The sequence below is a fragment of the Trichoderma camerunense genome (genome assembly GCF_050948025.1).
Source record: "Trichoderma camerunense strain CBS 138272 chromosome Unknown V8C40scaffold_23, whole genome shotgun sequence".
NCBI classification, from domain to species: Eukaryota; Fungi; Ascomycota; class Sordariomycetes; order Hypocreales; family Hypocreaceae; genus Trichoderma; species Trichoderma camerunense.
The window spans coordinates 420,474-446,909 of record NW_028145347.1 but is presented as its reverse complement, the minus strand read 5'-3'; the positions used below and the strand labels follow the sequence as shown (position 1 = coordinate 446,909).

At 50.4% G+C, this 26,436-nt stretch overlaps 11 protein-coding genes and 1 non-coding gene across 12 annotated transcripts; 6 read left to right on the top strand and 6 right to left on the bottom strand.

Moving 5' to 3' along the window:
• Positions 1 to 343: 343 nt before the first annotated feature.
• Positions 344 to 2,084, bottom strand: V8C40DRAFT_257101 (PUA-like domain-containing protein). The gene is made up of 3 exons (XM_083218421.1): positions 1,204 to 2,084; positions 1,008 to 1,142; positions 344 to 938 (listed from the first exon to the last, which is right to left on the bottom strand). The coding sequence occupies exons 1-3, from the start codon at positions 1,694 to 1,696 to the stop codon at positions 643 to 645; spliced, it is 924 nt and encodes a 307-aa protein (XP_083068336.1). The 5' UTR covers positions 1,697 to 2,084; the 3' UTR covers positions 344 to 642.
• Positions 2,085 to 3,303: 1,219 nt separating this feature from the next.
• On the top strand, positions 3,304 to 4,701 carry V8C40DRAFT_257096 (uncharacterized protein). Its single transcript, XM_083218420.1, has 2 exons — positions 3,304 to 4,400; positions 4,462 to 4,701. Exons 1-2 carry the CDS (start codon positions 3,686 to 3,688, stop codon positions 4,506 to 4,508), a joined length of 762 nt encoding a protein of 253 aa, XP_083068335.1. The 5' UTR covers positions 3,304 to 3,685; the 3' UTR covers positions 4,509 to 4,701.
• A 784-nt stretch (positions 4,702 to 5,485) lies between these two features.
• On the top strand, positions 5,486 to 8,563 carry V8C40DRAFT_257091 (P-loop containing nucleoside triphosphate hydrolase protein). The gene is made up of 4 exons (XM_083218419.1): positions 5,486 to 5,943; positions 6,017 to 6,265; positions 6,578 to 7,180; positions 7,238 to 8,563. The coding sequence occupies exons 1-4, from the start codon at positions 5,611 to 5,613 to the stop codon at positions 8,198 to 8,200; spliced, it is 2,148 nt and encodes a 715-aa protein (XP_083068334.1). The 5' UTR covers positions 5,486 to 5,610; the 3' UTR covers positions 8,201 to 8,563.
• A 188-nt stretch (positions 8,564 to 8,751) lies between these two features.
• V8C40DRAFT_257089 (uncharacterized protein) lies at positions 8,752 to 10,628 on the bottom strand. The gene is made up of 2 exons (XM_083218418.1): positions 9,692 to 10,628; positions 8,752 to 9,618 (listed from the first exon to the last, which is right to left on the bottom strand). Exons 1-2 carry the CDS (start codon positions 10,037 to 10,039, stop codon positions 8,977 to 8,979), a joined length of 990 nt encoding a protein of 329 aa, XP_083068333.1. The 5' UTR covers positions 10,040 to 10,628; the 3' UTR covers positions 8,752 to 8,976.
• V8C40DRAFT_257088 (uncharacterized protein) lies at positions 10,623 to 12,288 on the bottom strand. Its single transcript, XM_083218417.1, has 3 exons — positions 11,739 to 12,288; positions 11,003 to 11,680; positions 10,623 to 10,912 (listed from the first exon to the last, which is right to left on the bottom strand). Exons 1-2 carry the CDS (start codon positions 12,030 to 12,032, stop codon positions 11,138 to 11,140), a joined length of 837 nt encoding a protein of 278 aa, XP_083068332.1. The 5' UTR covers positions 12,033 to 12,288; the 3' UTR covers positions 10,623 to 10,912; positions 11,003 to 11,137.
• An 81-nt stretch (positions 12,289 to 12,369) lies between these two features.
• On the bottom strand, positions 12,370 to 13,825 carry V8C40DRAFT_257083 (signal peptidase complex catalytic subunit SEC11). Its single transcript, XM_083218416.1, has 3 exons — positions 13,603 to 13,825; positions 13,314 to 13,528; positions 12,370 to 13,261 (listed from the first exon to the last, which is right to left on the bottom strand). Exons 1-3 carry the CDS (start codon positions 13,681 to 13,683, stop codon positions 13,039 to 13,041), a joined length of 519 nt encoding a protein of 172 aa, XP_083068331.1. The 5' UTR covers positions 13,684 to 13,825; the 3' UTR covers positions 12,370 to 13,038.
• A 184-nt stretch (positions 13,826 to 14,009) lies between these two features.
• V8C40DRAFT_121847 (uncharacterized protein) lies at positions 14,010 to 14,729 on the top strand. Its single transcript, XM_083210944.1, has 2 exons — positions 14,010 to 14,346; positions 14,429 to 14,729. Exons 1-2 carry the CDS (start codon positions 14,248 to 14,250, stop codon positions 14,636 to 14,638), a joined length of 309 nt encoding a protein of 102 aa, XP_083068330.1. The 5' UTR covers positions 14,010 to 14,247; the 3' UTR covers positions 14,639 to 14,729.
• A 371-nt stretch (positions 14,730 to 15,100) lies between these two features.
• Positions 15,101 to 17,034, top strand: V8C40DRAFT_283492 (uncharacterized protein; the record flags this gene model as incomplete). Its single annotated transcript, XM_083221958.1, has 6 exons — positions 15,101 to 15,169; positions 15,247 to 15,468; positions 15,533 to 15,842; positions 15,898 to 16,016; positions 16,072 to 16,249; positions 16,303 to 17,034. 6 exons carry the CDS (start codon positions 15,101 to 15,103, stop codon positions 16,386 to 16,388), a joined length of 984 nt encoding a protein of 327 aa, XP_083068329.1. The 3' UTR covers positions 16,389 to 17,034.
• A 135-nt stretch (positions 17,035 to 17,169) lies between these two features.
• V8C40DRAFT_t196 lies at positions 17,170 to 17,241 on the bottom strand. The gene has a single exon. It is a non-coding gene; the product is annotated as a tRNA-Asp (tRNA).
• Positions 17,242 to 18,073: 832 nt separating this feature from the next.
• On the top strand, positions 18,074 to 19,359 carry V8C40DRAFT_121827 (BTB/POZ domain-containing protein). The gene is made up of 2 exons (XM_083210943.1): positions 18,074 to 18,174; positions 18,343 to 19,359. The coding sequence occupies exon 2, from the start codon at positions 18,384 to 18,386 to the stop codon at positions 19,248 to 19,250; it is 867 nt and encodes a 288-aa protein (XP_083068328.1). The 5' UTR covers positions 18,074 to 18,174; positions 18,343 to 18,383; the 3' UTR covers positions 19,251 to 19,359.
• Positions 19,360 to 20,106: 747 nt separating this feature from the next.
• V8C40DRAFT_257075 (uncharacterized protein) lies at positions 20,107 to 21,318 on the bottom strand. The gene is made up of 2 exons (XM_083218415.1): positions 20,741 to 21,318; positions 20,107 to 20,692 (listed from the first exon to the last, which is right to left on the bottom strand). The coding sequence occupies exons 1-2, from the start codon at positions 20,820 to 20,822 to the stop codon at positions 20,193 to 20,195; spliced, it is 582 nt and encodes a 193-aa protein (XP_083068327.1). The 5' UTR covers positions 20,823 to 21,318; the 3' UTR covers positions 20,107 to 20,192.
• A 659-nt stretch (positions 21,319 to 21,977) lies between these two features.
• Positions 21,978 to 24,696, top strand: V8C40DRAFT_121819 (transcription factor TFIIIB subunit BRF1). The gene has a single exon (XM_083210942.1). The coding sequence runs from the start codon at positions 22,189 to 22,191 to the stop codon at positions 24,391 to 24,393; it is 2,205 nt and encodes a 734-aa protein (XP_083068326.1). The 5' UTR covers positions 21,978 to 22,188; the 3' UTR covers positions 24,394 to 24,696.
• The last annotated feature ends 1,740 nt before the right edge of the window (positions 24,697 to 26,436 follow it).

The following is a 26,436-nucleotide window of genomic DNA, read 5'->3' as shown; positions in this document are numbered from 1 at the left end:
GTCGCGAGAAGATCCGGAACTCCACGCAGAGAGCTAGCCATCGGATGAAGCTATTCAGACCATCTGTCCACCGGACTGCCCTCTTGCGTGCTTTGCCATCTCTCAAGCTCTGCTTCCTCTCCAGCGAGGGAGCAGCCGACTACACCCGACCCCGTGCAACCAAGCGCAACCTGATCCGGCTTATCTCGCGGCAGTCTAAAATTGATGCGTATGACTGACTCTAGTGAGGTTAAAACAGTTCTGTGCGACGACATCTGAAAGAGGGGCTATGGTCTGAGAGGAGACGGATCGTCAGCGGGATACGCGCCACGCAAAGATTTCCTTTTTCTTTCTTGTCTGAAGAGGAAAAGGTGTAGGCACAGTCGCTATTCTGGGAGAGAGGCAAGTCGTAAATCGTTTGTGAAATTTGCTCGTATCAAGGTAATGTTACAGCTGCAAAGGAGAAGAAAAATACAAACGGCGTTGCTCAGCATATTACCACTTACGAGAACGTACAATCACCGTCATGAGCAACCTGAAAAGACGGTCAAAAGCTCTGACTTGACCGCCGCACTTTTTGTCTTTACAGTTCATCCTCCATTAGACATTCAGTCCCCTTTCTCAATCACCTTCTCTTCCAGGAAATCTCACACCAACTCAATCTCACTTGGTCAACTTGGTCGTCTCGTGCTTCAGTCCAGCCTCCTCCGCCTTCTTATCCGCAATCTCACACAGCGCCTTCCACTCCTCTGCGCTGACTCTGCTCACGCTCAACCGGCCCTGCTTCAGCATCTGCATGTTCTCCAACGGACCGCCCGGCTTGCCCAGCTCACGCAGCTCCTTGAGGCCAATCGGCACGGCAAACTTTTTCCTGAACTCGACGTGGACCAGGCTCCAGCGGACATTGTCCTTTGAGGATTGCGGGTCGTAGTAGGGCGTTCCTGGGCGACGAGCGCTTCCTGATGAGATTGTGTTAGTTCCCCTGTAGGTATGAAAATGTGATGAAAAGGGTGAAGGGTAGAACTTGCTGTCTTCGGAAAACTCCTTGACAATCTCCATGATGCCTGCGATGCCGGGTTCTTTGCAGTTGGAGTGGTAGAAGAAGGCTTTATCGCCCTGATTCATGTTCCTCATGTGATTGCGCGCCGCATACGCTCTTATTCCTATTACACTTCCATCAGCATCATGCCATCCTGCTACCAGAAGTCTCTCGAATGAACTCACCATCCCACCCTTCAGGCTTCTCCTTTGCCCGCAAATCATCAATCGAGAACCTGACATCAATGCCATTCTCAAATCGCGTCTCCGGCTCAGCCTTCATCAGCCAATACCACTCCCCATCATGACGCGGTGCATCTGGGTTCGTTGCCGGGATGGAGTCAATGTCCGGGTCTTCGGAGACGGCGCGTGTCGCTTTGTCACCGCCTGATGATGCCTTTTCATCATCTTCATTCTTAGTATTGGTCTTCTTGCTGTCCTTTTTAGCAGCCTTCTTCTTCTCGTCTGTTGTTGTAGCTGCTGGTTTGTTGACACTCTTGGTTTCCTTTGCAGTGGCAGCACGCTTTTTGGTTGGAGCAGCGGATTTCTTCACTTCTGGAGTAACTTGTTCCTTTTCCTCGGCTTTTCTAATTGATGCTGCCGCCTGTCGTGACGAGCGTCGCTTAGCCACTGGCTCAGCTGCCTCGCCTTCATCTCTGATGCGCTTCCGTGGAGGCATGTCTACTCGGTCGTTGGATATTAAGAAACACGATAATAAAACAATAAAGTAAAAAAAAAAATAAACCAAATATTCCGTAAATTATCCTCTCTCTACCTCACGTATCAAAAACAGCAGCAACAACTCAAGCAAACAAAGTGAGTAAGTGAGTGAGCAAGTGAGTGAGCAAGTGAGTGAGCTCCCTCAAAGGTACGTACAGCAGCACAAAACTGAGTCTCCGTCCCCAGTCGCGTCAGCCATACAAATCCAATTTTCCATCCAGGCACGCGCTCACCTTCCGCCACACTTCAATGTGGCTTCTCGCAACTCCACCCCCAGAAAATCGCTAGCACAGGCATATTTCCCTGAATTAGCCGTAGCTGGGGCGCAATCCCAAACTGCCGTGCCGTGCCCGTCTTATTTTCTTCCCCTACCCTGCTCCCCGGTTTTATACGAAATACGTCTGCAGGCCTCCGCAAAAAGACAAAAAGAGCCTCACTTTTACTGTAACAAAACTTGTTTTTTCTTAAGACTAGCATTTTTTTTTTAAACGCCCAGACCTCGTCTGGAAGCATCGGATGGAGGGCGCAAAGAATCCTTCCTTCGCTATTTTCGGGACCAATGCCGATAAATACGGATGAAAGTGGACAATGGCTGCGTGGATGCGTTGCGGGCGGATCGCGCTATTAGTTGGATACAGTGGATGACTAAGTCACAGGGCTGCGATGATGACTCAGCCACCTTGTGATGACTCAGCGAGTTGGAGGACCTCATGGCAACTTGACCTTGGACGACGTCGATGTGTTTTCGCAGAGATGTCTCATTCAGTAGTCGTAGAATCAATTGAATTGAATGTCTATTCAATGTAAAGGATGATGGAGATGAAAAAATAATCCAATTTGATGATACTGGCTGGTACTACGAGTCTACAGTGCCCTTACACGGGGCAGGGCGATGACCATGATGGATGGTCCAGAACATGAATTACAAGCGACGACAACAGAGGCAATTGTTTGATTGGATTGAAGTCGATGGCATAGGGCTAGCCAAATGGGTGGTGTCAGGGTATGTGTTGTTATGCATGAGGGAGAAAAGGCCTCATTGCATCTAGACGGTGGCAGGCTTTCGGCCATGGCCCCCTTAGGGCAACTGAGGAATATCAATTTGACGGCGCCAGCGATAATGACAATGGGTGCAATTCGACCCCAATTGGACAATGGAGGAGGGAAATTGTAAGGCTGCGTCGTAAGCTAGCGACGTAGCACAGCAGAGTTCCTAGGACTTTGAGTGGGAGATGGTAGGAAATGCCCCCCTGGCCAAACGGCACGACGAGGACTTGAAAAAAAGGCATGCATGCCTGCATGGAATGAAAAAGCATGTAAAACAACGTTTTCGAGGGCAGGACTCTCTCTTGGCATCCTCATCCTTGATGGACTGGGTCTTGATACCAGCGACGGTCAGTTGCCCGAGAGAGTGTCATGTAAGTGTGTGTGTGTATATGTGTGTATGCATCTCGGGGGAAATGATGGCCGACGACGGGAATAGTCCAAATAATGCAAAGCCAGCGTGTCTGGGGAGTTGATGGGAGTTAATGATGGTGATGACAAAGGGTAGCATGTGCAGAGTTGTCAGGAGGATGAGGTAGGTCGGGGGAGGTAGTGTCAGGTAGAGAGCCCTCATTGGCTGACAGCGAGGGGGGCCTCCTCGGGGTCCTGCTCGGCGTCCCAGGGTATAAAAGCCGGCCCGTCCCAACTACCCTCCTCCCCATTACTCTCCCCTCTTCACACCCGACAACTCCAACTTCATCAGAAAACAAGAGCAAAACATCTTTCAGAGTTTGAACTCGTAGAGTCTTGCTGTTGCATCCTCCTATACATCATCCCCCTATTAGCTTTCGTCCAACACCTGGTCGTCGCCTCCCCCCTACCTACCACTGGGTGCCGATGCAACCAAGGATAGCACCAACTCAAAGAAGCTGCCAGCATCACATCCTGCATCATTGAGAGAACCATGAGCTCCATCAACATGGACATGATGTCGCTGAGTCCCCCTAGGGAGCGTCTCATGAGTCTCGACTATCACAGGGCCGACACCAGAAGGACCCGACTCAGCAGAATGGAGCCTCGAGTCCACAACGCCGCCTTTGAGGATCTCATGCCGCAAAAGAGCCACAGAGAATACCGCTCAGGCCATTCAGCGAAGCATTCTCGTTACTCTGAAGAGTATGAAGCCGTTGATCAACACTCCTCATCACATCGTTCGTCACGTGAACTCGATTCCGTCCTAGTTCAGCCATCAGTATCCTCAAGAGGTGTCAGAAGCCAGGATTTGGCTAGGGAATCCAGAAAGTCCAGGAAACACCATCTCCCCTCTCCTCCTCCAGATGAGTCTCATCGGTATCGTCGTGGCCAGGTAGAGTCTTTCTCCAGTGCCTCCAGAGCAGAGAGAAGTCGCGACCTCCGGGGTTTTGGCGCTTGGTGCGATCCAATCGTAGTGCCACAGCAAGAACTTTTTGCTGAAGACCCCTACGACAAGGAAGAGATTTCTCAGAGCAGGAGATCAAACAGATCCAATGCTCCCAGCACACCACGGGATCGGCTGTTGCCCATGCCCGAGCTCGCGCCCATGCCAACCCACTTTGAATTCTGTCCTTGTTGCATTCAAGAAGAAGGCAGAATCAATGAAACGTGGCATATGGCAGGACATGAGAAGATGGACACTCAATGTAAGCCACTTCGGGGGGGGTCAATCCCGTCACTTGAGTGGTGCATACTGACTATCGATAGTGGAGTATGCAATGGCATACATTGAGCGAATGAGGTTCAAGCAGTAGACAGGGCGACAGAATTGTGACCTGAGAAGAAGAAGAAGAAAAAAGGTGCGCGGAAAGGCAATCTGTGAATGACGACAGTGGGCAATGGCATATGGCGTATGGCGTTTTTGTTGAGTGACGTGACCGAGGGAATCTTTGTGTTTCGCGCAGCGACCTGTAACCAATTTCAGACTTGAGTAATAGTAATGAACGCATCTCTTATCGCCCTCGTTGAAGTAGAAGAGTGGCGAAAAGCAAAGAAGGCTCAGAATGAGCTGCAGCCCAGCCAACTTTGGTGGTCAGGTGTCTTGAAAGGACATGGTTCCTCAAACGCTAGGCACCATTATCCAATCCAAGCCAGCCGCTGCTGAGTCTGCCTAATGACGAGCATCATGGGCGAGAAGCCGACTGGACAATGTCGCGCGCCCTTTGAAGGATCTTGTCGTTTCAGGAGATGGAAAAATAAATGAATGAGGCATTTGATGAGAGAGAAGAAGATTCCAGCATGTTCTGGATGAAATGATGAGGAATGAAATGAATGTTGATGGCTGAGTTGTTGCAGCACATGCATGAGTGAGTGAGTAAGGATGAAAGTCCTAGATTGCGAAAATGAGGGGGTGGATCAGGCTGCCAGATGGGGGACGGGAGCTTACAGTGTCCTGCTGCGCCGCTTCGGGACCGAAAAAGTTAGGTTACAGGGCACTCTAGGCCTATCAGGCAGTCTGAGGCTTGTGAGGCTTGACTTTTGGGGCTTGACTCTGGGGCTGGTAGCTGGTGGCTGGTGGCTGACAGCACACCCATAGGCTAAAGTCCGGCAGTGGATGGACGGCTTCACCCGCGCGTCTACTGTACTGTACTCTAAGTGGATGCTGGGACTCGCGCTTGCTTGGGCGTTGCCGGGCCAGCAGAATCCCCTAAAAACCGTTGACAGGATAAACAGTGGAGCAGCGCATACAAGAATAATCCTGACCCCTGGGACCCAATGCATCACTAGATTGATTTGATTCACGTCTAACCAGCATCCAGCATCCAGCGCCTCCAGTATCATTTTTCTCTTTTTTCTTGCTTTTTGCTTTTCGTCTCAACACGGGATCGATCCGGCTGCATCTGCCGTCACATCGCCATGGAGCTCGCATCCAAATCCCAAAACCTCTTCAACGTCTATCTCCGACTGCGACCCCCGTATCCAGGAGCGCTGCAGACTGAGCGCATCCTTGACGTCGAAGCCGCTGCAGACAACCTGCATCCGTCCCACATCACGCTCAACCCACCACCGGATCGACGAAGGGCCATCGAGCGGTTTGGCTTCACGCAGGTGTTTGAAGAGGACGCCAGCCAGCTCGACGTCTTCCACTGCACGGATGCCCCGTCTCTGATCGAGGGCGTGCTGGCGCCCCACGGCGGCGATGGAACAGATGCTGTCGTGGCCACGCTTGGTGTCACGGGCTCAGGCAAGGTACGCAGACGGCGGCGGGAGATGCAAACGCTATGCTACGATATGCGTCCTTGTCCATCTAACCTGGCGGCAGACGCATACGATCCTTGGCAGCCGTAACCAGCGAGGCCTCACTCAGCTGGCCGTGGACGTCATCTTCCGATCAATCAGCGACAACATGGTCGAATCCGCCCAGTCGCCAACTCTCGATTCGCTCCAAGCCTGCGATGCGTCCGAATCTACCCTCGTCACGGCGCCGTACTTTCTCGATGGCATGAATGGAGATATACCGCAGGGGACATACCGTGGTTCCGGCGGCTCAAGATCAACCACGCCCATGATGGTACGAACCCAGTCAACCCTCTCGTCTATCAAGGCGTCCACTCCCAGTAAAGTTCCGCGAAGAGTCCAGCAAATGCCTGGCTCCTTTCCCGATTCAGCAATGTCAAGCCCGAAAAGTGTCAGGCCTGTCAGTGAAGCTGAGGAGACGCTGCGTAGCAAAGGGCAATAGAACTGCTCGGCGCAACCGTCTCTGGGAATCAACAGATCCAACACAGTTGCCAGAATTCCGTCGCCCAAGCGGGCACTGGAGCGGCCATTTATGTCATTAACTGCCGCCAGTCGCCTCAAGACAACAGCTAAACAGAACATAAAGGGCGAAAGTACGTTTTCGAGTCAACGACGAACCCTGCGCCGAAATTCAACTTTGCTCAACTCGCTTCCCTATTCTCCGGACGTCAGCGACTTTGTAGTGCCCTGCGATCCCGCCGCCGAGTACGCCGTCATCGTATCCATGTACGAAGTTCACAACGACCGCATCTACGACCTCCTCGTCCCCGCCAGCAAATCCGCCGCCAACAAAGACTACCGCCGACCCCTTTTGTTCAAGCCTACCGAGCTGTCCCCTGATCGCAAGGTGGTTGCCGGTCTTCGCAAGGTAGTCTGCACCGATGTTCGAGAAGCCCTCTTGGTGCTTGAGGCAGGCCTGCAGGAAAGGCGGGTGGCTGGTACGGGGAGCAACAGTGTCTCAAGTAGGAGCCATGGTTTCTTCTGCTTCGAAGTCAAGAAGAGGTCGTTTGGTTGGCAGAACAACTCATGGACTGGAAGCAAGCTTACCGTTGTCGACCTCGCGGGTAGTGAGAGGGCGAGGGATGCAAAGACTCAAGGCGCGACATTGGCAGAGGCGGGAAAGATTAACGAGAGCCTCATGTATCTTGGCCAGTGTCTTCAAAGCCAGAGCGAAGTCAGCGCTGGCAGAGTAAGTTGATCCATCTACAGCCGAACCAAATAGGAACAATCTCTAACTATGCTGCAGGCCAATGTTGTCCCTTACAGACAATGCAAGCTCACCGAGATCCTCTTCTCCAACTCGTTTCCATCCGCAGCAGGATCCTACTCTCACACTCCGCGCCGAAACCCCCAGCGAGGCGTCATGATTGTTACGGCTGATCCCCTGGGCGACTTCAACGCAACATCCCAGATCCTTCGCTACAGCGCTCTTGCTCGAGAAGTCACTGTTCCCCGTGCGCCATCATTTACGGCCAATACGCTTGCACCAAGTCCCACGGTTTCCACGCATCACACCAGGCCGTTTGGCAATGCCGGCTTTGGATCTGTGAGAAGCCACTTTTCGCCTGTTAAAGCCACCGACGAGAGAGTGACCATGGAGATTGCCGCGCTGGAGATTGCCAGGATGAGCGAGGAAATTGAGCAACTCCGTCAGGAAATCGAAGTGCAGAGCGAGGCCCGTATTATAGCCGAGGCTCACCTCCTTAGTACAGAGGATCGAATGATTGACATGGAGGCCGCCGTTCGAGAGGAGTGCGCGCTTGAATTCGAGCAGCGTCTTGCTATGGAACTGGCTCGCTTCAAAGCATCCATGCAGATCGAAAAGGAGCGGCATGAGGAGCACTGGGACCGCAAGGTTGACATCTTGGAGCGCGGTCTGGACACGGGCTTTGAGGAAGACTTTGACAAGGAAAACGTCCTTGTGGAGAATCTTACACAGGAGGTTGAGCGGCTGCGACGTGAAAACATGATCCTCAAGAGGGAGCTTTCGAACCGCAGCCCCAGCAAGCGGAAGCCCCTGGAGGAGCGCGAGGACTTTGTGCTTCCCAGTGGTAGTGGCACGCCCAAACATGACAGCGTGACGAGCATCAGCCGCAAGTTTGAACGCATCAAGATTAGCAGCGACGTGGGTGGTGCCAATGGGCCTAGAAGTCCCAAGAAGGTGCGCAGGTTGGTGGCCAGGCGCTGGGATGAGCCGGATGATGTTTAGATTTGGGAGCATTTTGCAGGGGCTTGTTTTCCTGCGCTGTTCATATTTTCTTCTGGACATGATTTTTTGAAAACAACTGCTTCTTTTTAGGGCAGTGTAATTGGAAAAATGACGATGCCACGACCTAGATATTAAAAGGGAGAGACATGCATGTGGGCTTTGGGAGGAAGGGAAGGGATGGGATGGGATACCCGTGATTCAGGAATTTGGCGATGGAGGGAATGCAAGGTTCTTATTGGTGTTTATTATTTTCATATGGTTATTTTGTGTTGATTTAGTTGTATGGATTGATAGCATGGACATAGTATTCCTGTTTCATTGAGACTTTGCAGGACATTATTGTATTAATTACTAGTATCTATGATGTTTTTCTATATATGAAAGACTTGGATTTCATAAACTTGTTACGGTTTTGTTGATGTAATTGTGTCAGAAGCCTCGCAGATGGATAGCTGAAAGACAGGATCTGAGTTCAAGATGGTCATAGCCTACAAAGGAATATGAAGAGAAGAGAATATTCTTCTCGATCATCTAATATCTCAGAGATATATGCAGACTTCACTATATAACTCGTTGCAAGCTAGGAGCTAAAATGCTATATAACAAATAAGAGGAATAAAGTAAAACAATGTGATTCTATATATGAAAGATTTGTACTTTATAAACTCTGGGGTATAATTCAACATGCTGAGCATAACCAACGCCTTATTAATTATCCAAAAGAAAAGTCACTCTTCCTCCGACATTATTCCTCCAAGATGACATCCAGAACCACCTCATGATTGCTGACCAGTATTCTCGTTTTGCTCCTCAATGTTATTCAGAGCAGGCTCTTTGCCCTTGCCCTTCCCCTTGCGCTTATTCCTCCAGGTCCTCTTCTCACTCTCTGCAGGAACCACATCACGATCCGCTACAGGCTGCTGAACCGGAGCCGGAGCCTGCATGGGAATAGGATCCTGCGGAATCATCTGCCATCTCTGCTGCAGCATCTGCGGCTGCGCAATAACATAAATCGGCCTCGAAGCAGCAGCATTCACCCTCGACGTATCCACACACGCACCCACAAACAATGTAAAATGAATCGCCGCAATCAAATACGTAACCACAGCCACAGCAATCGAAACGCTCCTCTCATGCGCAAACATGTGCTTCGCGGCGTAATTGTCCTCGTCGTCGGAGCATGTCCAAACGACCGTTTGTGTAGTGGAGTTCCATTGGTTGCCGCAGGACTGGGTGGCGTATGATGCGCCCCAGGAGTCTTGGAACCAGGGGCCGAAGAGGGAGGTGAGGACGGTGGCGACGAGGAAGATGATGAGGGAGAGGGCGATGTGGGCGCCGGGGTGGATGCCGTGCTTTTGGAATTTGCGGGCGGCGCGGACGATGAGTTCGATGAGGGACCAGAGGAGAGCGATGATGCACTATTTTTATGAACAGGAAGATTAGTTTCTTTTGTTATGCGGGTTTTGAGATAGAGGAGAGAGGATGGCTTACAGGAGGAGCAGCGGATATGACGACCGTGTAAGCAAAGTAAGTGAAATTGAGACTGCTAAAGCCCAATCCAATTCCCGCCGCCGCTAGAAGAAAAGACAGGACGTGGAACACAGTCTTGGTGATTTCCCAGGGCTTAATCAATACCGGCTCCAGGTCGTCAAAAGTCGGTATCGGTCCTGGATAGGGAACGTACGACATTGTAGGTGCGTTTGTCGCGGCGTGAATGTACGGCTGGAAACCTGGCTGCTGCTGCTGCATCGTGATGGCGGGAGGAGGGACAGTCTGCTGCGATTCCTGGTGTTGTTGCGCCTCGGGGGGAGGAGGTGATTTTTCATTGGAGGAAGACATTGTGCGCGGTAATTGGAGAATAACAAAAAAGTGAGGTTATTTCGAAGATGTTGTCGCAGAGAGTTTTGACTCAAGGTGATGGTGATGGTGATGGTTGTGGTTGGTCAATTCGATTTACTGTTTCTCGGTTCGAAAAGGCGGAACGATCGAACTTCGAGTTGAAAACGTGCGAATGCGTCGACACACGCGCGACAAAGCACAAAATCCTCCCAATGAATATACACAAACGACGTCTATTCCCTCAAAAAAAGAAGCAAACAATTAAAAAGCGCAAAAAACACCATACAAAGGCCCTCCGTGGCGTATAAAGAGAGAGAAAGAAGAAAGGAAGGAAAGAGAACAAAAGCTGACAACTCCGTCTCACGACATACAGTAGTTCGTTACTCTGCATACGAGCTTCCTCACTAGGAACGCTCACTAGACGCAGCTCAGCCCTTCCCTAACAAAACCGGCATCTCGCTAAGTAGTAAACAGCGAGAGCGAAAACTGGGCGCACTGCACTAACTGCCGTGCGTGTAAGTAGTTTAGCTAGCTACTAAGATAACTGCATGCCGTTCATGCGGTAATGGTAGCATCTTGTGTCAGACGAAAGAGACCAGAACCCCTGTAATACGCAAGTTTTTGGTACTGCGAATGAACCTGATTGGTGCGAATGGCGCTGCTTGAGACCCTATTGGCTGGTTAATGTCCAGATGGTCAGAGACGGCTGGATTCGGCCGTTGCCTGTTCTGGAAAGGAGCCAGGGGTAGCTTAATCTTCCCATGGTCTGAGGGGAGGGTCTCGGATGGAGTCGTTTTTGCAAGGGTTTTCTAGGGAATAGGCAGCAAAGGCTCCCATCGGGCTGAAGAGAAAAATTAAAGTAGTGACTCCCGGCTGATAAGACAAGAGTCAGAGATGAAAGACGACGATTTCAGTTTCAGGCTGGTTGCCCAAGGTTATTAAGTATCATTAGAGAGGTATTACGTGATCTAAGTTGCGGCCAGCCAAGGCCAACGCTCTTCGTAGAATCATATCGCCAATAAGCTCGAAAAAAACAAAAGTCCCAATACATGACAGTTCCATCTCTTGTCTCGCTTCTCAAACTAGCTTCTCTTCCCTTTACGCCGGAGCGTAAAACTCCCTAATCGCAGGCCCCTGGGTGGCGGCAGGAGGCTGCATCTGGACAGCCTCGGTAGAAGCATCGTTCTGCATCGGTTGCCATCCCTGAGTAGCAGCAGGCCAGTTTTGCGGCTGTGCAATCATCATGATGGGACGTCTGGCGGCGACATTGCGTCGGTGAGTGTTGATGCAGGCGTCGATAAAGAGGCCGAAGTACAGTCCAAAGATGAGGCAAGTGATGACGGCAGCACCGAGAACCTTGCCGCGAGGATAGGTGTCCCTGTATGGATCACAGCTGTCACTGCCACTTACTGTGTGCAGGTTCCCGTTGCTGTCGGAGTAGGTATAGGTGCCGCAGTCTTCGTCATCATCTTGGTAGGGATTCAGGGCGACGTATGTGCAGAGAATGCCGCCCAGGATGCTGGAAAGCATCCAGAGGATGAGGCACATGCCGACATGCGCGCCAGGGTGAATGCCCTTTTTGAATTTCCGAACAGCTCTCGTAATCACTTCAGCAAGACTCCACAGCATGGCAATACCGGCCTGTAGTGTGTAAGTAAGGGTTATTCATACAAGTCGTGAAATAAGGGGATAAGCATACAGAAGGGGCTGCAGCGATAGCACCGCTGATGTTGCCATTCTGCAGAGAAGCCAACGAGAGGCCCAAGCCGATGGCGCCCAGAAGAACACCAGCAGCATGGAATCCCACTCTCGTGAACGCAGCCTTCTTCGTCTCCTCTGGAAGTGGTAATACGGGTTGCTGGCCCGGATAGGGTTGGTAATACGGCTGGTATCCAGCAGCAACCAGCTCCTGGGGAAGAGAATGTGTCGGGGCGGGCACTGCAACAGGCGCCGCAGTCTTTTCGGTGACTTGAGGAGTCTCTTGAGAAGCCATGGCGACAAATGTTTCGGGGTTGGTGACAGAAATTAAGAGTTGAACTGGCAAAGAGCTGCAAAGAAGGATAGATAGAGTGCGTGGTGGTGTATAGAAGCGACGCAAATCTCCTCAGACGGGCAAAATTAACTATCGAGTAAAAGCGCAGTAAAACGAAGGGCGTGCAAAACAAAACGACGGGCTGTAACTAAGAGCGTTACAAAAGCGAGTGTATATCCCAGACTTGGGCTGCGAGATTTGCGCTGCGAAAACGAACGACAAAGCGAATGACTACAGTACGAGAAGAAATGGGAATCAACCAACATCAAAGCGAGGGCCGGCGCCCAGGCTATTAAAGGCAGCGGCACGGCTGAGCAACGGGGAAATTGGGCCAAGGCCCCCCATGTGTTTAAAAAAAAATGCACGATCAATGGTGGCGAGGAGGATCCACATCCATGAAGCGACTCCTGTAGCCAAGCGCTGCTATTAACCGCAGCTAACATGCTTCTAGGCTGTGCAGCTAAAGAGGCGGCATCCAGCAATTATGGAGTCTCTCTGCTTTGGGAGTACTCGTAAAACAAGAACAGGCCAGTGTCACCAGCCGCCATGGCTCAAGGCAAAACGCTGATGTGAGCAAATCTCCTCGTCGTCGCACATCAGTCTCGAGTCTGTGCAACGGGGTATGGCAATGGGAAGTGCCAGCTCGTATGCCAAAGCCATTTTCAAGGTTCTCGAGACGATCCTTCATGTCCCAAACCTCGTATAGAACATGCAAGAGCGCATCGTGAACCTAGAGAATGGCTTTATCAGTCGAGCCGACATTCCCCATTGCCGAATCATCAAAGCATAGGTGGCCTCAAAATCTATCACTCTATTGATATCCATGCCACTTTAGGCCCGGAGCTGCCTGGTAAATCTTTAGCACCCGTCACAAGAATATCGCAAATGGCTAGCATACCGTTTATCCTTTGCATCTTGACTGCAGTCCAACATTTCTTTAAATTCGCCATATACTTGGCATCATGTTTTATTCCCGTTGTAACACCACCATGAGGCCCATTATGCCCAGCATTACCGTTTTCAACCATGGGTATTCCGACAGCAGGATGGTGACATAGCCGACGAAAGGTACATATGCAATCACGCTGCCGATAATGTCGGTGCGCTCCAGGTAGTCTTGGCCCTTGGCAAAGAGCTCAGTGTCGTCCGCCACGTTGTTGTCTCCCTTTGTAAGAAACTTTGCCTTGTCGCTAGTAGAGGTGTTAGTACACTTGACAATATCGACGACAAGGCTTTACCTACCCATGACCGAACTTCCGCACGACTCGATGAACAATGGGAATATCCTTATCCTTTACGTTGTAGACAACAATCTCTCCGACCGAAGTTTCGCTGATCAGTTCGCGGTTCCAGAGCAAGAGCAAATCGCCGCGTTGGAATGCCGGCTCCATGCTACCACTGAGAACGACGACAATGGGAGAGGGAGAATCAGAGACGATAGAGAGGCCCTTCCACATCTATTATCCAGCAATCAGTTAGCTTCATTTCCCATATTAGAAGGGGTCTGCGAGGGATCAGCGCAGCAACGCACCATGAATGCTGTGGACAGCACCAGCCCAAAGTTCATGAGCTGGGCGGCGAAATTCCGCGGGTTCTGGAGACCTGCAAACATTTTCGCCTCTCTCTCTTCGTAGGGATTTGGATGAGAAATGTCGAATTGAGAAAGAAGAGGTTTGCTGCTGGGTCGAATGGCCAAGATATAAGCAAAAGCAAGCTGGATGTTTGTTTATGTGGTGGTCTGATGACAATGCATTGGGACCCAAATTCAATTAATGGGCAACGATCTGGACATGGTGGCTCTTTTGGAGCTCTCAAGCCAATCAAATGCTGCATTGGGTCGTGGGACCCACAGGTGCTTGAAGCCTGGTCGGTACGTACCTCATTGCTGTTTTGGGAGGCTTCGGGACTCGAGCTCGATCTGCGGGGAGCCGATCTGATGTCATTGACAAGGAAGCCATCGAAAGCTTGTATGTCATCGCTTGTAATCTAGAGGTTGGGACGGGCGGTATAAATCGAGGACAGACGTCTTTTGTTCTTCCAGCTGCTCCGGCCACTACAAAGATACCATCTTCAACAGTGAATCTAAGAATTGTACCAAATTCGTCACCATCCAAAGCCAAATCATACCAATCCAATTACATACCCTAGAGTCTGATATTATACAACAATTGCAATCATGGAAGGCGGCAATAACAACAACAACAACACCAACCAGCAGCAGGGAGAGGCGGGCCTGATGGGTGCTCATGCGCAGTACATCAAAGGCGTCGGAGAGGTATGAATCCCATCATTACAAAGCTACTATGTTCACTGCTCGACCTGTTTCATCATTTGCTAACCCATTTCCTCTCTTACAGGCAACCATTGGCAGTATCAGCGGCTCGCAGGCCTGGTCCGCATCGGGAGCGCAGGACAAAGCAGCTGCCCTTGAAGCCCTGAAAAAGGCCGGTGAAAAGAGGGATCCAAACCAGGGATATGGAAAGGCCGAAGAGTGGGCGGGAAAGTTGACTGGGTGCGAGGGCATGCAGAAGGAGGGTGCGGCAAGTTCGCATAAGAGGAACGATTGAAGGGAATGGAATCGACCTGCTGCGGAACGTCTGGGACGACCAGTTACGGCGTTATTGAGTGTATAACAATTGTAAAACAAGGAAACCAAATACAATAACATTAAACAATGTGAAGAAGTGAAGGTTCATTTCACTTTCCTTCCAATGGCTGAAGACATCATTGCCCTCGAACCTTCCACGCCAACCATCGCAGCTCTCCTTCCCATTCACGAACTGTTGTTTCCATGTACTACCCTGTTTACCTTGGATGGGTACGATCTTGCAATTTTGCTCGCAACAACATTTATCATCTCTCCCTTGTCACGCCGCTGTTACTCCAACCTATCGCATACAGTCTCCTCATATTCACCTCCTCAGCTCCACAACTTGATCGGAGCGGAGCTTATTCTTTGAAGCATCATTACGGTGGTACTGTGTTATACACATCTTCCACTTTAGTAGTTATACTATTACAGCAAAACAATGGATTCCACGCCTCTACTCGTTGGCAGCAATGAGCTCTCAGCCGGCCGAGCTCTTCTACAGGACCATGTGAGTACATGTTGTTTGCTTCTACAGTGTAGCATCCGTGCAGTGTTGGTTCTCTACTAAAGAGCTGTTAAAAACAGCCTGTTTTCCTCCGCGCCAGCCATTCTCCATGGTGTTTCATACCGCAAAACGTGCTCGTCTTTTTCCGCGGCCTCATTCTTGCATATCTCATCGCCGCCTCCATCTTGGTTTTGAACTACGAGACTACAGACGCCGCACCAGGTGAAACAAATGCTCGCCTCTTCTTCGACTTTGCCATCATCAGCGGCGCCATGGTTCTCTTGTACTTTATAATCACGTTTGTAGGTCAAATGCACAATCTCGTTGAGTTGTCACAAAATGTCTAACGTGGGTTTGTGATTGCAGTCGTGGTCTTTCACCCACTTGTACTATCCGGACCCTGAGGAAATCGATGGAGGCATCGAATCATGGGTTGTGAACGTCATGTCTCTGCCCAGGAACCTGGCGAGCCTGAGGAAGCAGTTTTACTTTACTCTGTTCTACATTACTACTGTCGTCTTTTCGTTCATGAACACGGTAGTTTACTGGTTCATTACGCGACCGCACGACTTGGAGAACAACGACAACGGCGGCACTGGAGATGATGATAATGGTAATGGAAATAATGGCAATGGTGACGGCAATGGCTTTCTAGCAGCAGCACCCAACACACCATGTAGGGCCATCTTCTCATGGCTTCGGTAGAAGACTCTGCTAACATGGCTTTCCAGTCAGCGATATCTTTGGCGAAGGGTGGCTCAAGGCCTTTGCCGTTGTCAACCTGTTCGGAATCACGTCAATCATCATGGTGTTTGAGATACTCTTCCTCAACAGCATCAGACGCCCCTCGGTGAGTTGGGCAATGCGAGTCACTGCTGCCAAATGCCAAACTGACGTGCCGCTAGACAATCAGTGCCTACCTCTTCGCCCTCATGGTCTTTGCCGGCCTCTACCTCGGCTGGGCCTACATTGGGCACGCCGCCACTGGCATATACCCCTTTTTCTGGCTTGATCCAGCAGAGGCCGGCTCCCAAGAAGCGGTGACGGCATACGCCATCGGCTTCGTCCTTTTGGCTCCAATTAGTAAGGCCCTATATCTGCCGCCCTTGTGTTGAGACGACTGACAATGGTCACAGTGTACATCTTCATGCAGGGCTTCGTTGGCATCCGAGAGTCTCTGGTCCGACCCCACGTCATCATTCAAGAAGGTCTCGGGGCCTAGATGCGAGAGTCGATGGAGGGGTAATGATGATTGCTGTACCAAAAGGAGGGGTAATGATCATGACTCTTTGAATCTAGAGGGATCGGAGGCATCTTGTGGTAGTGTGACGCATCAAGGGTCCTGACCGATGGTCGGCGGCAGTGGTTTCGCCCTATGAAAAAGCCTCATTGATGAGCTGTCAGTGTGGGGAGAGCAGCTCTAGAGTATTCTCTTTAACCTAGAACCAATTTTAGAAGTGCTTGCGTTCCTGACTAGAACCAATCCACAACCTTCTACTGCTGACATGATGCGCTGCTTGCATGGGTTCCCCGTACTGTAGACGTAGGAGATAAGAGTTGAAACAGGCGGTGCAGATGGTCGGTACTGGACACGTCGACACGCCCATTGCGCCTGGTCATCTGTTTGGTCACGTAAAGATGGGTGGATGCGTGGCAGTTGGCGTTTGGATCGCAGGGGACGAAACGTTGCGATGGGCTGAATATTCAGGGTCAGGGTGAGGGTGAGGCGATGAGAACTTGGAAGTTCGAGGCCGCCAAACCCCTCCATGGAACACGTCACAGGTACTTTGTCTCTACCGCTTTGGAAGAGGGGTTTGGCGGGACCACGTGGTAGAGGTACCAGCGAGAGTCCGCCCAATGAAGCGCGTGCTATTTCCAAACCAAGGAGGGGAGGGAAGTGATGATTGCAAAATTGATGAGAGGGAAAGGACATTTTGGACGTATTTTGATGAGAAGTAATGTAAAAAAAGGGCAAAAAAAGATTTCGAAGCTGGCGGTTTCTTCTCTCCCGCCGGGAATTGAACCCGGGTCTCAAGCGTGACAAGCTTGCATACTGACCACTATACTACGGAAGAAGTAAACAACCTGATGGCTGCTGTAGGAAGTGTGGGTCGCTTCGATGGGAGAGCGAGTTGCTATTTTGCTATAATTAGGTTCTGTGCAGGAGAGTGTCTGTTCTTGTTAGTGGATGACTCCCTTTTTTGCGAGGAGGAGGTCGTAGGGAACAATGTGCACCGATAACAATGAGTAGAAAAGTAAAGAGAAAGAATAGTTGACTCGGAGCAACAAATGACCGAGTCTCCTGATGTGATATGACCTGTTCGATCTCAATATTACACTGTAGATAATGCCTTGCCTGTCTTAGAGGTAGATACATACGCAGGGAGTGAAGAGAGAGAGGGAGAGACATTTCCTGATTCGGTGCTCAGGTCGGGCGTGCTCTTGTTCACGACACTTGTTGCCCACTGATTTGGCTCGCCGTGTTATTCAGCTGCTCCGGCTCCCCGATTGGTGGCGAGCAGTGCAGCACTTATCTCTCCCCTTTCTGTTGTACTGTACTCGTACGAATATTCATCCGGTGAGGGGCGATACAGTAGACTCGACCATGCCGTCCAGTCATCTGCCCAGCCCTGCCACTACCAATTGGATGATGTCGACCTGCATGGCCACAGTACAACACACGCCCCAGCCCAGGTGTCGGCAACCCGCGCGGCGGTAGCTTTCCCTCGGCGGCCCAAGTACTGGGTACCTGTTCTGACGCTGGCTGCCGCCGTGGCTGAGACAGCAATTCCGGCTGCCAGATTCACGGTCAATCGGTACCTGTCGGCGGCCATCAGAGGTACAAATAGTGGATCCATGCCCATTCTGCCTCTTCTGTCTTCTGCTTCTTCTCCTCCCCCACACGCAAGCCAGATAGGGTCGCAAATACTCTCGCGAAAGGGTCATCTTCTTGATTATAAGAAGGTGGTCTTGTCGCGCCCGGACCCCGACAATCGTTTTTCCTTTTTGTGCGTCATTCATTCATTCATTCATCATTCACAACATCTCGCTTTCCCAATCCTTCCGCTCATTCCTTTATTCGTCGCTCTCTTAAGTCAATCTATATGCTAGTCTTCTGCAGACTGTGAGAGTCAGAGCGTCATATCTTATGCACAGCCAACACATCTCCCACAAAGACACCTCTTTCTTTAGTTCCTTCAAATATATACCCGCCAAAATGTTCAAGCGTGCATTCCGGTCTCAGGACCAACACCAGAACCAGAACCGGGTGGACAAGGCTCAAAGGCTAAAGAAGCCAAGCTCCGCCAAGGAGCATGTCAAAGCAAAGGTGTCTAAGCTGCAGAGCTCTATCATAGAGCACGAAGCGGCACCAGCTCAGCCCATCAACATCACGCCCTCGCCGATTGTCACACTTACCATTGGTCACGAGGGACGTCTGTTTGCGGCACACGAGGATGTCCTCAGCCAGTCGCCCTTTTTCGAGGCGGCCTGCAGCAAGGACTCGTCTGATGCCATGAACAAGAGAATCTCCCTTCCTGACGAGGAGCCCGAGATCTTCTCGGCCGTGCTCGAGTATCTCTACAAGGGAGACTACTACCCACGCCTAGTTCACAACAGGCACCGTAACTCCTGGGAGCTCGAGGACCGCATGAGGACTCCTCAAAAGCCACCACCAACCCCTGACAACGGCACGGGCTCCGATGCCGCCGTCTATCTCTCCAGCGTGGGGGCCGAGATCCTGCGTGACACAGTCATCTACTGTGCCGCCGACAGGTACGGCCTCGAGGAGCTGAAGCGTCTGGCTCTGCGCAAGCAAGGGCTGCATGCCGGCATCGACGTCGGCACCATCCTGCGGTCTGCCCAGTACGCTTATGCCAACACGCCTGATTCGGACAGTCGCCTCCGTGCTCACTACCTTGCTCTGATCATCCGCTGCCGCAAGACGTTCAAACGCAGCGGCACCATGCAAGCTGAGATGGAGGCCGGCGGCAGCAAGCTGTTCTTCGACTTGTTCGTTGCCATGTGCAACCACTTGGACGACGTCATCGACGTCACTAATAACCGTTCGCCCAAGACTGTATAAATAGGGCACGACGATGAGAGCACAACTTTTGCTTTTCGGCACGGGCTGAGTACAACGACAGCCGTTGGAAAGCGGAGGATAAAAAAGACAAAAACATAAAAAAAAAAAAACTCAAAATGGTAAATCGGATCGATATAAGCTGGAGCAAGCATTTGGTTGCGTTGCTTTTTTATTGCTTTCTTTTTCTGTTACCGCTTTTTGGTTGTCTGATGTTCTGATGAGTGCAAATTTACGGGAGTCTTATCATTGCTTCATCTACGGGCCGCAATCTTTTTTTGTACGGACTGCTTGCATTGAGTGTGTTTTGCACATACATATCTTGGCTTTATTCCAAGTCTCGGAACTCCACTCTGCTTTCATTCTACGGCGCTAGATCGCGTCCTTGGTGTTTTTCTTGCCAAGTTTTGGGATTTCTTAAAATCTACATACAGCACCATGAGAAAAGATGGGGGAAAATGACAGCCCCGGGAGGCTTTTTCAGAACGGGATTTTGCTTGGTTTGCTTCGGCATTACGGGTTTCTTTTTGGGCTTTGGATACAACTTACGAAATGGATAAAATGGGAAGACTTCAATTATCTGGACAAGGCATTTGCTTACGGATCGAGTATTGTTATACATCTCGGACAAGATTGGACATTCAGAGCGTGCCTCTGGCTTTTGCTCTTTCTTTCTTCTTTTTCCCTTTTAACGAAGACATGAGAAACGCTGCACAGCCCTGGGGGCGCAACGCAGGCCAAAAAAAAAAGAGAAAATATTCTACAGGGTCGCTAGCGGTCCTCCCTGACATGAGTTCCGCGTCAGGGTCGAGGTTAATGAGACAATTTCGCACCTCACATGCTTTGTTCCTTGCCAACGTGAATGCCATGTTTCTGATTTGAAAAGCTGTGAAATCACGCTCAGTGTGTATAAACTTGCTACGTGTGGACAACTAACAATACGATCTATGCAGAATCCCACTTGACTTGGAAATCTTGAAACTTGGCCTCCAAACTATCCGTCGTATCCTTAGCCGGTCTCGCAATCAGAGCACCAATCTCAAGCTCCCATCCCTGACCACCATTATCCCCATACGGCCAGTTAATCTCCCTCATCGGCACCTTTTCCTCGCCATCGACGCGATACACCCACAAGCACGACCCATCATGAGCATCCAGCCTCTCGACCAGAATGGTGACGGCCTTGCGCCCGGCCTGGATCTCCCCGGCGGAAGAGGCGTCGGCGACGCTCCAGTCGGCCCAGTTGTCGCAGCAGACGGTGGACAGGCGAGGCTGGCCGTTGAAGTGCTCGACGCCGGCCTTGATCCACTTGCGCGGGAGGGAGGGTTTTGTGAAGATGAGGAGGATGCCGGCTTGGTCGAATTGGTGGGTGTAGGTTGCTGTGAATGTGATGGAGGCGGATTTGAATTGGGGGAAGGGGTTTTTGGAGAGGGATTTGTAGGGGGCTGGGTGAGTTAGTTGTTTGTATTATGGATATGTGGTGGGGAGGTTACCGGTGAAGACGTCGTGGGAAGGGGGTTTCTTCCAGACGTCTGTGTTGGCTGGGGCAGAAAAGGTAAAAGTTGAATCAGACATGGTGATGATTGTCACGTTGAATTGATGATATGGGATACGAAGATGGACAAGCTGGATTTACAGAGGATTTAGTGTGCAGGAGTAGAGAGGCTAGCAGCGGATGGTTTGTGAGCTTTTATAACACGAGCCGATGGAGATGCCTCACCTCTTCTGCCCCTCTACATCGTGTTCACAGCCTTTAAATCGGGGTAACTACTATAATAAGGTCAGGCCAGATGCCAAGTACTATTTCACCGGCTTATACTGCTATTTTCTTGACAAATACTCCGCAACTCTACATTGTTGCTCTTTAACATTTAGATCGTTTTTTAGCTTCTGGGGCGAATCCTCATTGCTCAGCGATCGGGGAAATGTCAAAGGTGGGGGAAGATGGAGTATACAAATCACATGTGGACGGGGAATGTCGGGGAACGGGACAGCATTTGGAGAACGCAATCCTCTAAATTATACGTCACTTTGAAATTTCCTCTTTCTGCCAAAGTTACGACAATGAATATTCTGGGCAATGGATATTCGAGTACAATGTACACAGCCACAGCGAAGAGGATGCTCAACCCGGCAAAATCCATAGTTTCAGTGACGCATGCGGGACAGAGGGCGCGGGATGGGAGTCACAGCGAGAGACGAAATTGTAAGGCGGGTTCAGCCGATAATTAAGCGGTCGGGCCGACAGAACCTTTGTGAGCAAAGAGTCAAAAGTTTTGCCTTGGGCTGAGTACATTTCGCCTTTTGACTCTGCAAAGAGCTCGCGGCTGCGATTCTGCGCAACAAAAACTGTGCAGGCTGTTGTATTATACTCTCTCGTATCTCCAATAACACTGTTTACGCCCTTTTGCCATCTCGAAAAAAACTTTGAGGCGTCGAGATTCGAACCAGCGGCTGCCTCGAACCGGGACCACTGCCGTGACTGGAAACTCTGCTGGGCAAAACTGAATTTGCACATTTTTTCGTGCCTCTTCCCCACTCGGCCACTCTAATCCCGCCATAATCAGTTCGGGCGAGGGCCCCGCCCAACTTTTTTTTCTCTTCATTTTCTTCTGCCCACCACAGCGCGACGACGGATTTTTATCATCATCGGGATTCACGAAGCAGCATTTTTTTGGCCTCAGATTTGCTTTGTATCGCTTGCGCTCATGACCTTTGAGAAACGGATGATAGCCCTTTTCCAGAGGATAGACAGTTTCCCGTGAGAACCGGATTTGCGCGGAAGAGAGAAGAAGAGCAACTTCTATTGTGGACCGGAATTTTTTTGTTTATCGATACTCACTTCTCACTTACAACTTTTATCGCGACCCATCATCCATCACTTCATCGACGCATTGCTTTATATTCAGACACGGCTATCAGCAGCATAGCGGTAGTCGCCATGTCGTTTCTCACACCAGCGCCGGCAAAACGGCCAGCAGGCCTGGGCAGCGGCCCTTCAAAACCTCGCTTTGCTAGACCAAATCCCGTCCGGGCCCTCCGTGAGCGTGAAGAACGCCGTCATGCGGCCCAAGCAGCAGCACGTCTTTCGTCAACGCAGAGGCCAGGCGTCGTCACCCCGGCCCATCAGCAGTGCGCCAACAAGGCCTGTCCGAAGCCCAATGTCGTCGACGGAACTTGCCAGACTTGCGGTCGTGTCGCTGATGATAGCAACATTGTGTCCGAAGTGCAATTCGGCGAGACGTCGTCTGGTGCTGCCATGGTGCAGGGAACCTTTGTTGGTGCTGATCAGGCTGGTGTTCGAGGCATGGGACCTGCTTTTAGGAGAGTGGGTGGCAGCGAAGACAGAGAGAAGAGCATCCGGGAGGCGCGAGGTCTCATGCAAGGTTATGCCCAGCAGCTCAACATCAGCGATAGTCTCGTCACTGCAGGCACGCAGGTCTTCAAGCTTGCATCTAGCGCCAACTTCATCCAGGGACGCACGCTGGCTAGTGTTGCGGCTGTTTGCCTCTATGCTGCTTGCCGAGCCGAGCCGCCTTGCAAAGTCATGCTCATCGATTTGGCCGATCTAGTCCAGCTCAATGTATTCAAGTTGGGACGAATCTTTAAGAAGCTAAACGAAGTGGTACCGATTGGAACTGATGGACTGATTCCCGTATACCCCGAAGATCTCATCTGGAGATTTGCCACAAAGATGGAGTTCCACCAAGACACAGCCAAGGTTGCCGAGGATGCAGTTCGACTGGTCAAGCGAATGAGTAGGGATTGGATGGTCATGGGCCGTCGACCCTCTGGTATTTGCGGCGCCTGTCTGCTCATGGCTGCACGTATGCACAACTTCCGACGAACGATTCGAGAAGTCGTCTACATCGTCAAAGTCACAAATCACACTATTCAGAACCGACTACAAGAATTCAATAACACCGAATCAAGTCGCATGTCAGTAGAAGACTTTTTGAAACAAGATTTTCTGGAGAGTTCACATGATCCGCCCTCATTCTATCGAAAATCGGATGAGTATAGAAAGAAGGCGGAAGAAAAATCACGAAAACGCAAGCGCGGGATTACCGGCGAAGATACTGAAGAGCCCATACCAGAACATGCGGAACATGCACCACACAAGCGACATATAGAAGGAGGGGCAGATCTATCTAAAGCACCTGAAGTCAACTATCGCCGAGATGCTGATGGATTCATTATCCCTCCTTTACCGTCGCAGATTCCTCAAGGCAACATCAATCTGAACCCTTCAAAGAATGAAAATGATGATGAAGTCGAAGGCCTAGAGGATCTTGCCGAAGAATTCGGAGATGCACTAGAAGAAGAAGTTGGTGACCAGGAGTCTGGTGGCCGGGGCAAAGGCAAAAAGGCCAAGCCTCAGCTTCCGATCAACGAAGAATGGGAGCAGGATGAGCAGGAGCTTGAAGGAGTCATTGAAGAGATTTTCAACGATCCTCTTACTTATGAACACGCTCTTGCATATTCCAATGCCGAACAGCGAGCCCGAATACACTCACTCTGGGCTCGTCAACAGCAACCACAAAAAGAGGTGTCCATGGCGGCTGATGTCACCGAAGATGAATTTGCCGACGACCCCGAGGTCATCAACTGTCTACTATCACCGGAAGAAGCACGGATAAAGGAGATTATCTGGGTGAATCAGAACAAAGATTGGCTCAGGAAGCACCAAGAAAAGGTGTTTCGACGGAAAATGGAGGCGGAGCGGCCCAAGCAGACTCGCAAAAGGAGAAAGCGTGCCAGGATGGGAGAGGGCCAAACAAGCCCTGCCAGCTCTGCTGCCGAAGCCGCCATTGGCGTGGCTAAAGACCGAGCGTGGTCTAAGAGGATCAACTACGATGCCATCCGCAGCATTTTCGATATACCAAATGCCGGACTTGGGTCTGCGGCAACAAGTCGGAAAACTAGCATTGCTGGCAGTACCTTTGGTGCTGACGATGACGCCAGTGAGGCACCGGATGAGAGTGTTGCTGGCGATGATGTCCAGGAGCATGGGGAGGAGGAAGACTACGAGGAGCCGGAAGAGTTTGGTGAGGGCGAGGAATTTGGAGGGGGTGGTGAATACGAGGGAGGGTATGATGAGGATGATCCTGATATGGATAATGAATATGGACTGGAGGATGACTAAGGGGCATGTATTGGGGTTGTAAGATCAATCTCTTTGGACGATCAATCTTGGACGATCAACATCTTTGGAGGATGAACATCTTGAAAGGATCAGCGGTTATTTGAAACCATTTAGCGTTTAGATTTGGCCATGCTTGTTCGCGGCGTTTTTGGTGGACATATATATACACCATTTTGCGAGTAGCAGTTGGCATGGCTGGGATTGATACATTCGGGGACGGGAACATGTAGTCTCCATCAACATATGGTACAGACCTGTCCTTACCTATTAATAACACAATACTTTGTCATGACCATCGTCCCGTCTTTCGTAAACTGTACGTTACTATTACTAAACTGCCTAGTAGCTAATCACCACAACACTTACGCAGATGTCGTCATTCGGGCTGAGCCTCCTACCTATGTTCCAGATTCCTTCGCCGTCCCTTTGGGTGCCATAAGGCACCACCTAAGTACTCTTGAAAACCGGAACCAATCAAAGAGTCAGAAATTGAGTATTCTCCCCTCAATATAGAAGAACAGTGGATATGGTACTTAGGTGGTGCCTTATGGCACTCAAAGGCATACGATATGTTTCTATGCGGGTCAAAATACAGAAACTTCCAGAACGGCAGCTAACAAGAGGATGTTTCCGAAAATGGTAGTTCTTTGGAGAAAGACTCTTTGTTGTTGAATGGGGTGGTTTCGAGCTAATCTCGAGAAGAGGGTGTGAAGTCTGCAGGTTTTGGAGCAAGGCGAAATATGCGGCTCTAAGACATGGAGGGACGGATGTGATGGGAGACGTGGTGTGGTACGGTACCCTGTCACCTGTGACAATGGAGAGTGTGTCTAGGGAGTAGGACATATCCAGATTTAGTAGCTCTCCGGTTCGTATAGCCTATATTCTTGGTAATATAGTACGGAGTACGGAATATTGGCTGGCAATATTGGCCATGCCGGAAATAGATTGGGCCAAAGGTATGGCAGCAGAGTTCACGTCTTGAGACTAACGGTTCTGTTGACCGAGCCGTAACTACGAATAGCTACATGTAGAAGAGTTGTCTCGGCTAATATAGACAACCATTCTCACTGATCCAGTAAAAAGAAAACGTGTCATGATGTAATGGATAATGATGAGAAAGAGGTATCATTGAAGAGAGCGAGGACGTGAAGATGACCAAATTACAAGAGGCGTCATGTAACTGAGCGCTCGGAAAAGCTATCCTTATTAAGAAACCACATCATAATGACACTCTGCTGGACATATTTTTCATGCCAAGCCATCAATTGGGAACGGGAAGCACGGCAAAGGCCGCAATGGATCTCAGAATGCAATGCGCATTGCAGTAGTTGCGTAGCATTCATTGCAACCTACCCTATATCCGGAGCAAAATTTTCTTGCAGTTTGGATATCTCTGTTGTCACGATATTATATCATGATATTAGTATTCCGTTTACGAATGAGTCAATGTCGTGGTTATCTTGGTGTCAAAGTAGCTCCACCAGGATGAAGAGGAATTATCTTTGATACGCTCACATTGCAAGCAACGATACTGCAATCTAGAACATGACAGCTTGTTAATGTCATGAGCATAATCTCATGATGCACGTCCGCGGAGTTGGTTTAGTAGCTTAGTAACTTGATATACCCCAGTTGACCGCATAGCTTGTTTACTCTTGAAACATTTTGACATTCCGTATCCGTACATTGAGCCGTCACGCTCTCGTCGGGCATGATTGGCGCCAAAGCTTTCCTCTTTGGCGCCGATTACTTTAGCGCATAGATCGAAAGGCGCATCGTTCTACGCCTTGAGGTAGAACAAGTTAGAACGAATTCAGGTACCTTTGCGTAGAGGATAAGATTCATCTAGTCTCGCAGTAGGCTGTCTTGTTAGTACGTGTAGCTAGTTACGTGTACAACTCTTCTTACTCGTATTGTATGGTGCTTTTGGGTGTCCTGATTGTGATGTAGTAGCCGTGGCCTCACTTCAAGGAGCCTTGTTTGTCATCTTCTGCCACACCACGGCATTGGGGACTCATGCTCTTATCGCCGGCTCTTATTCCT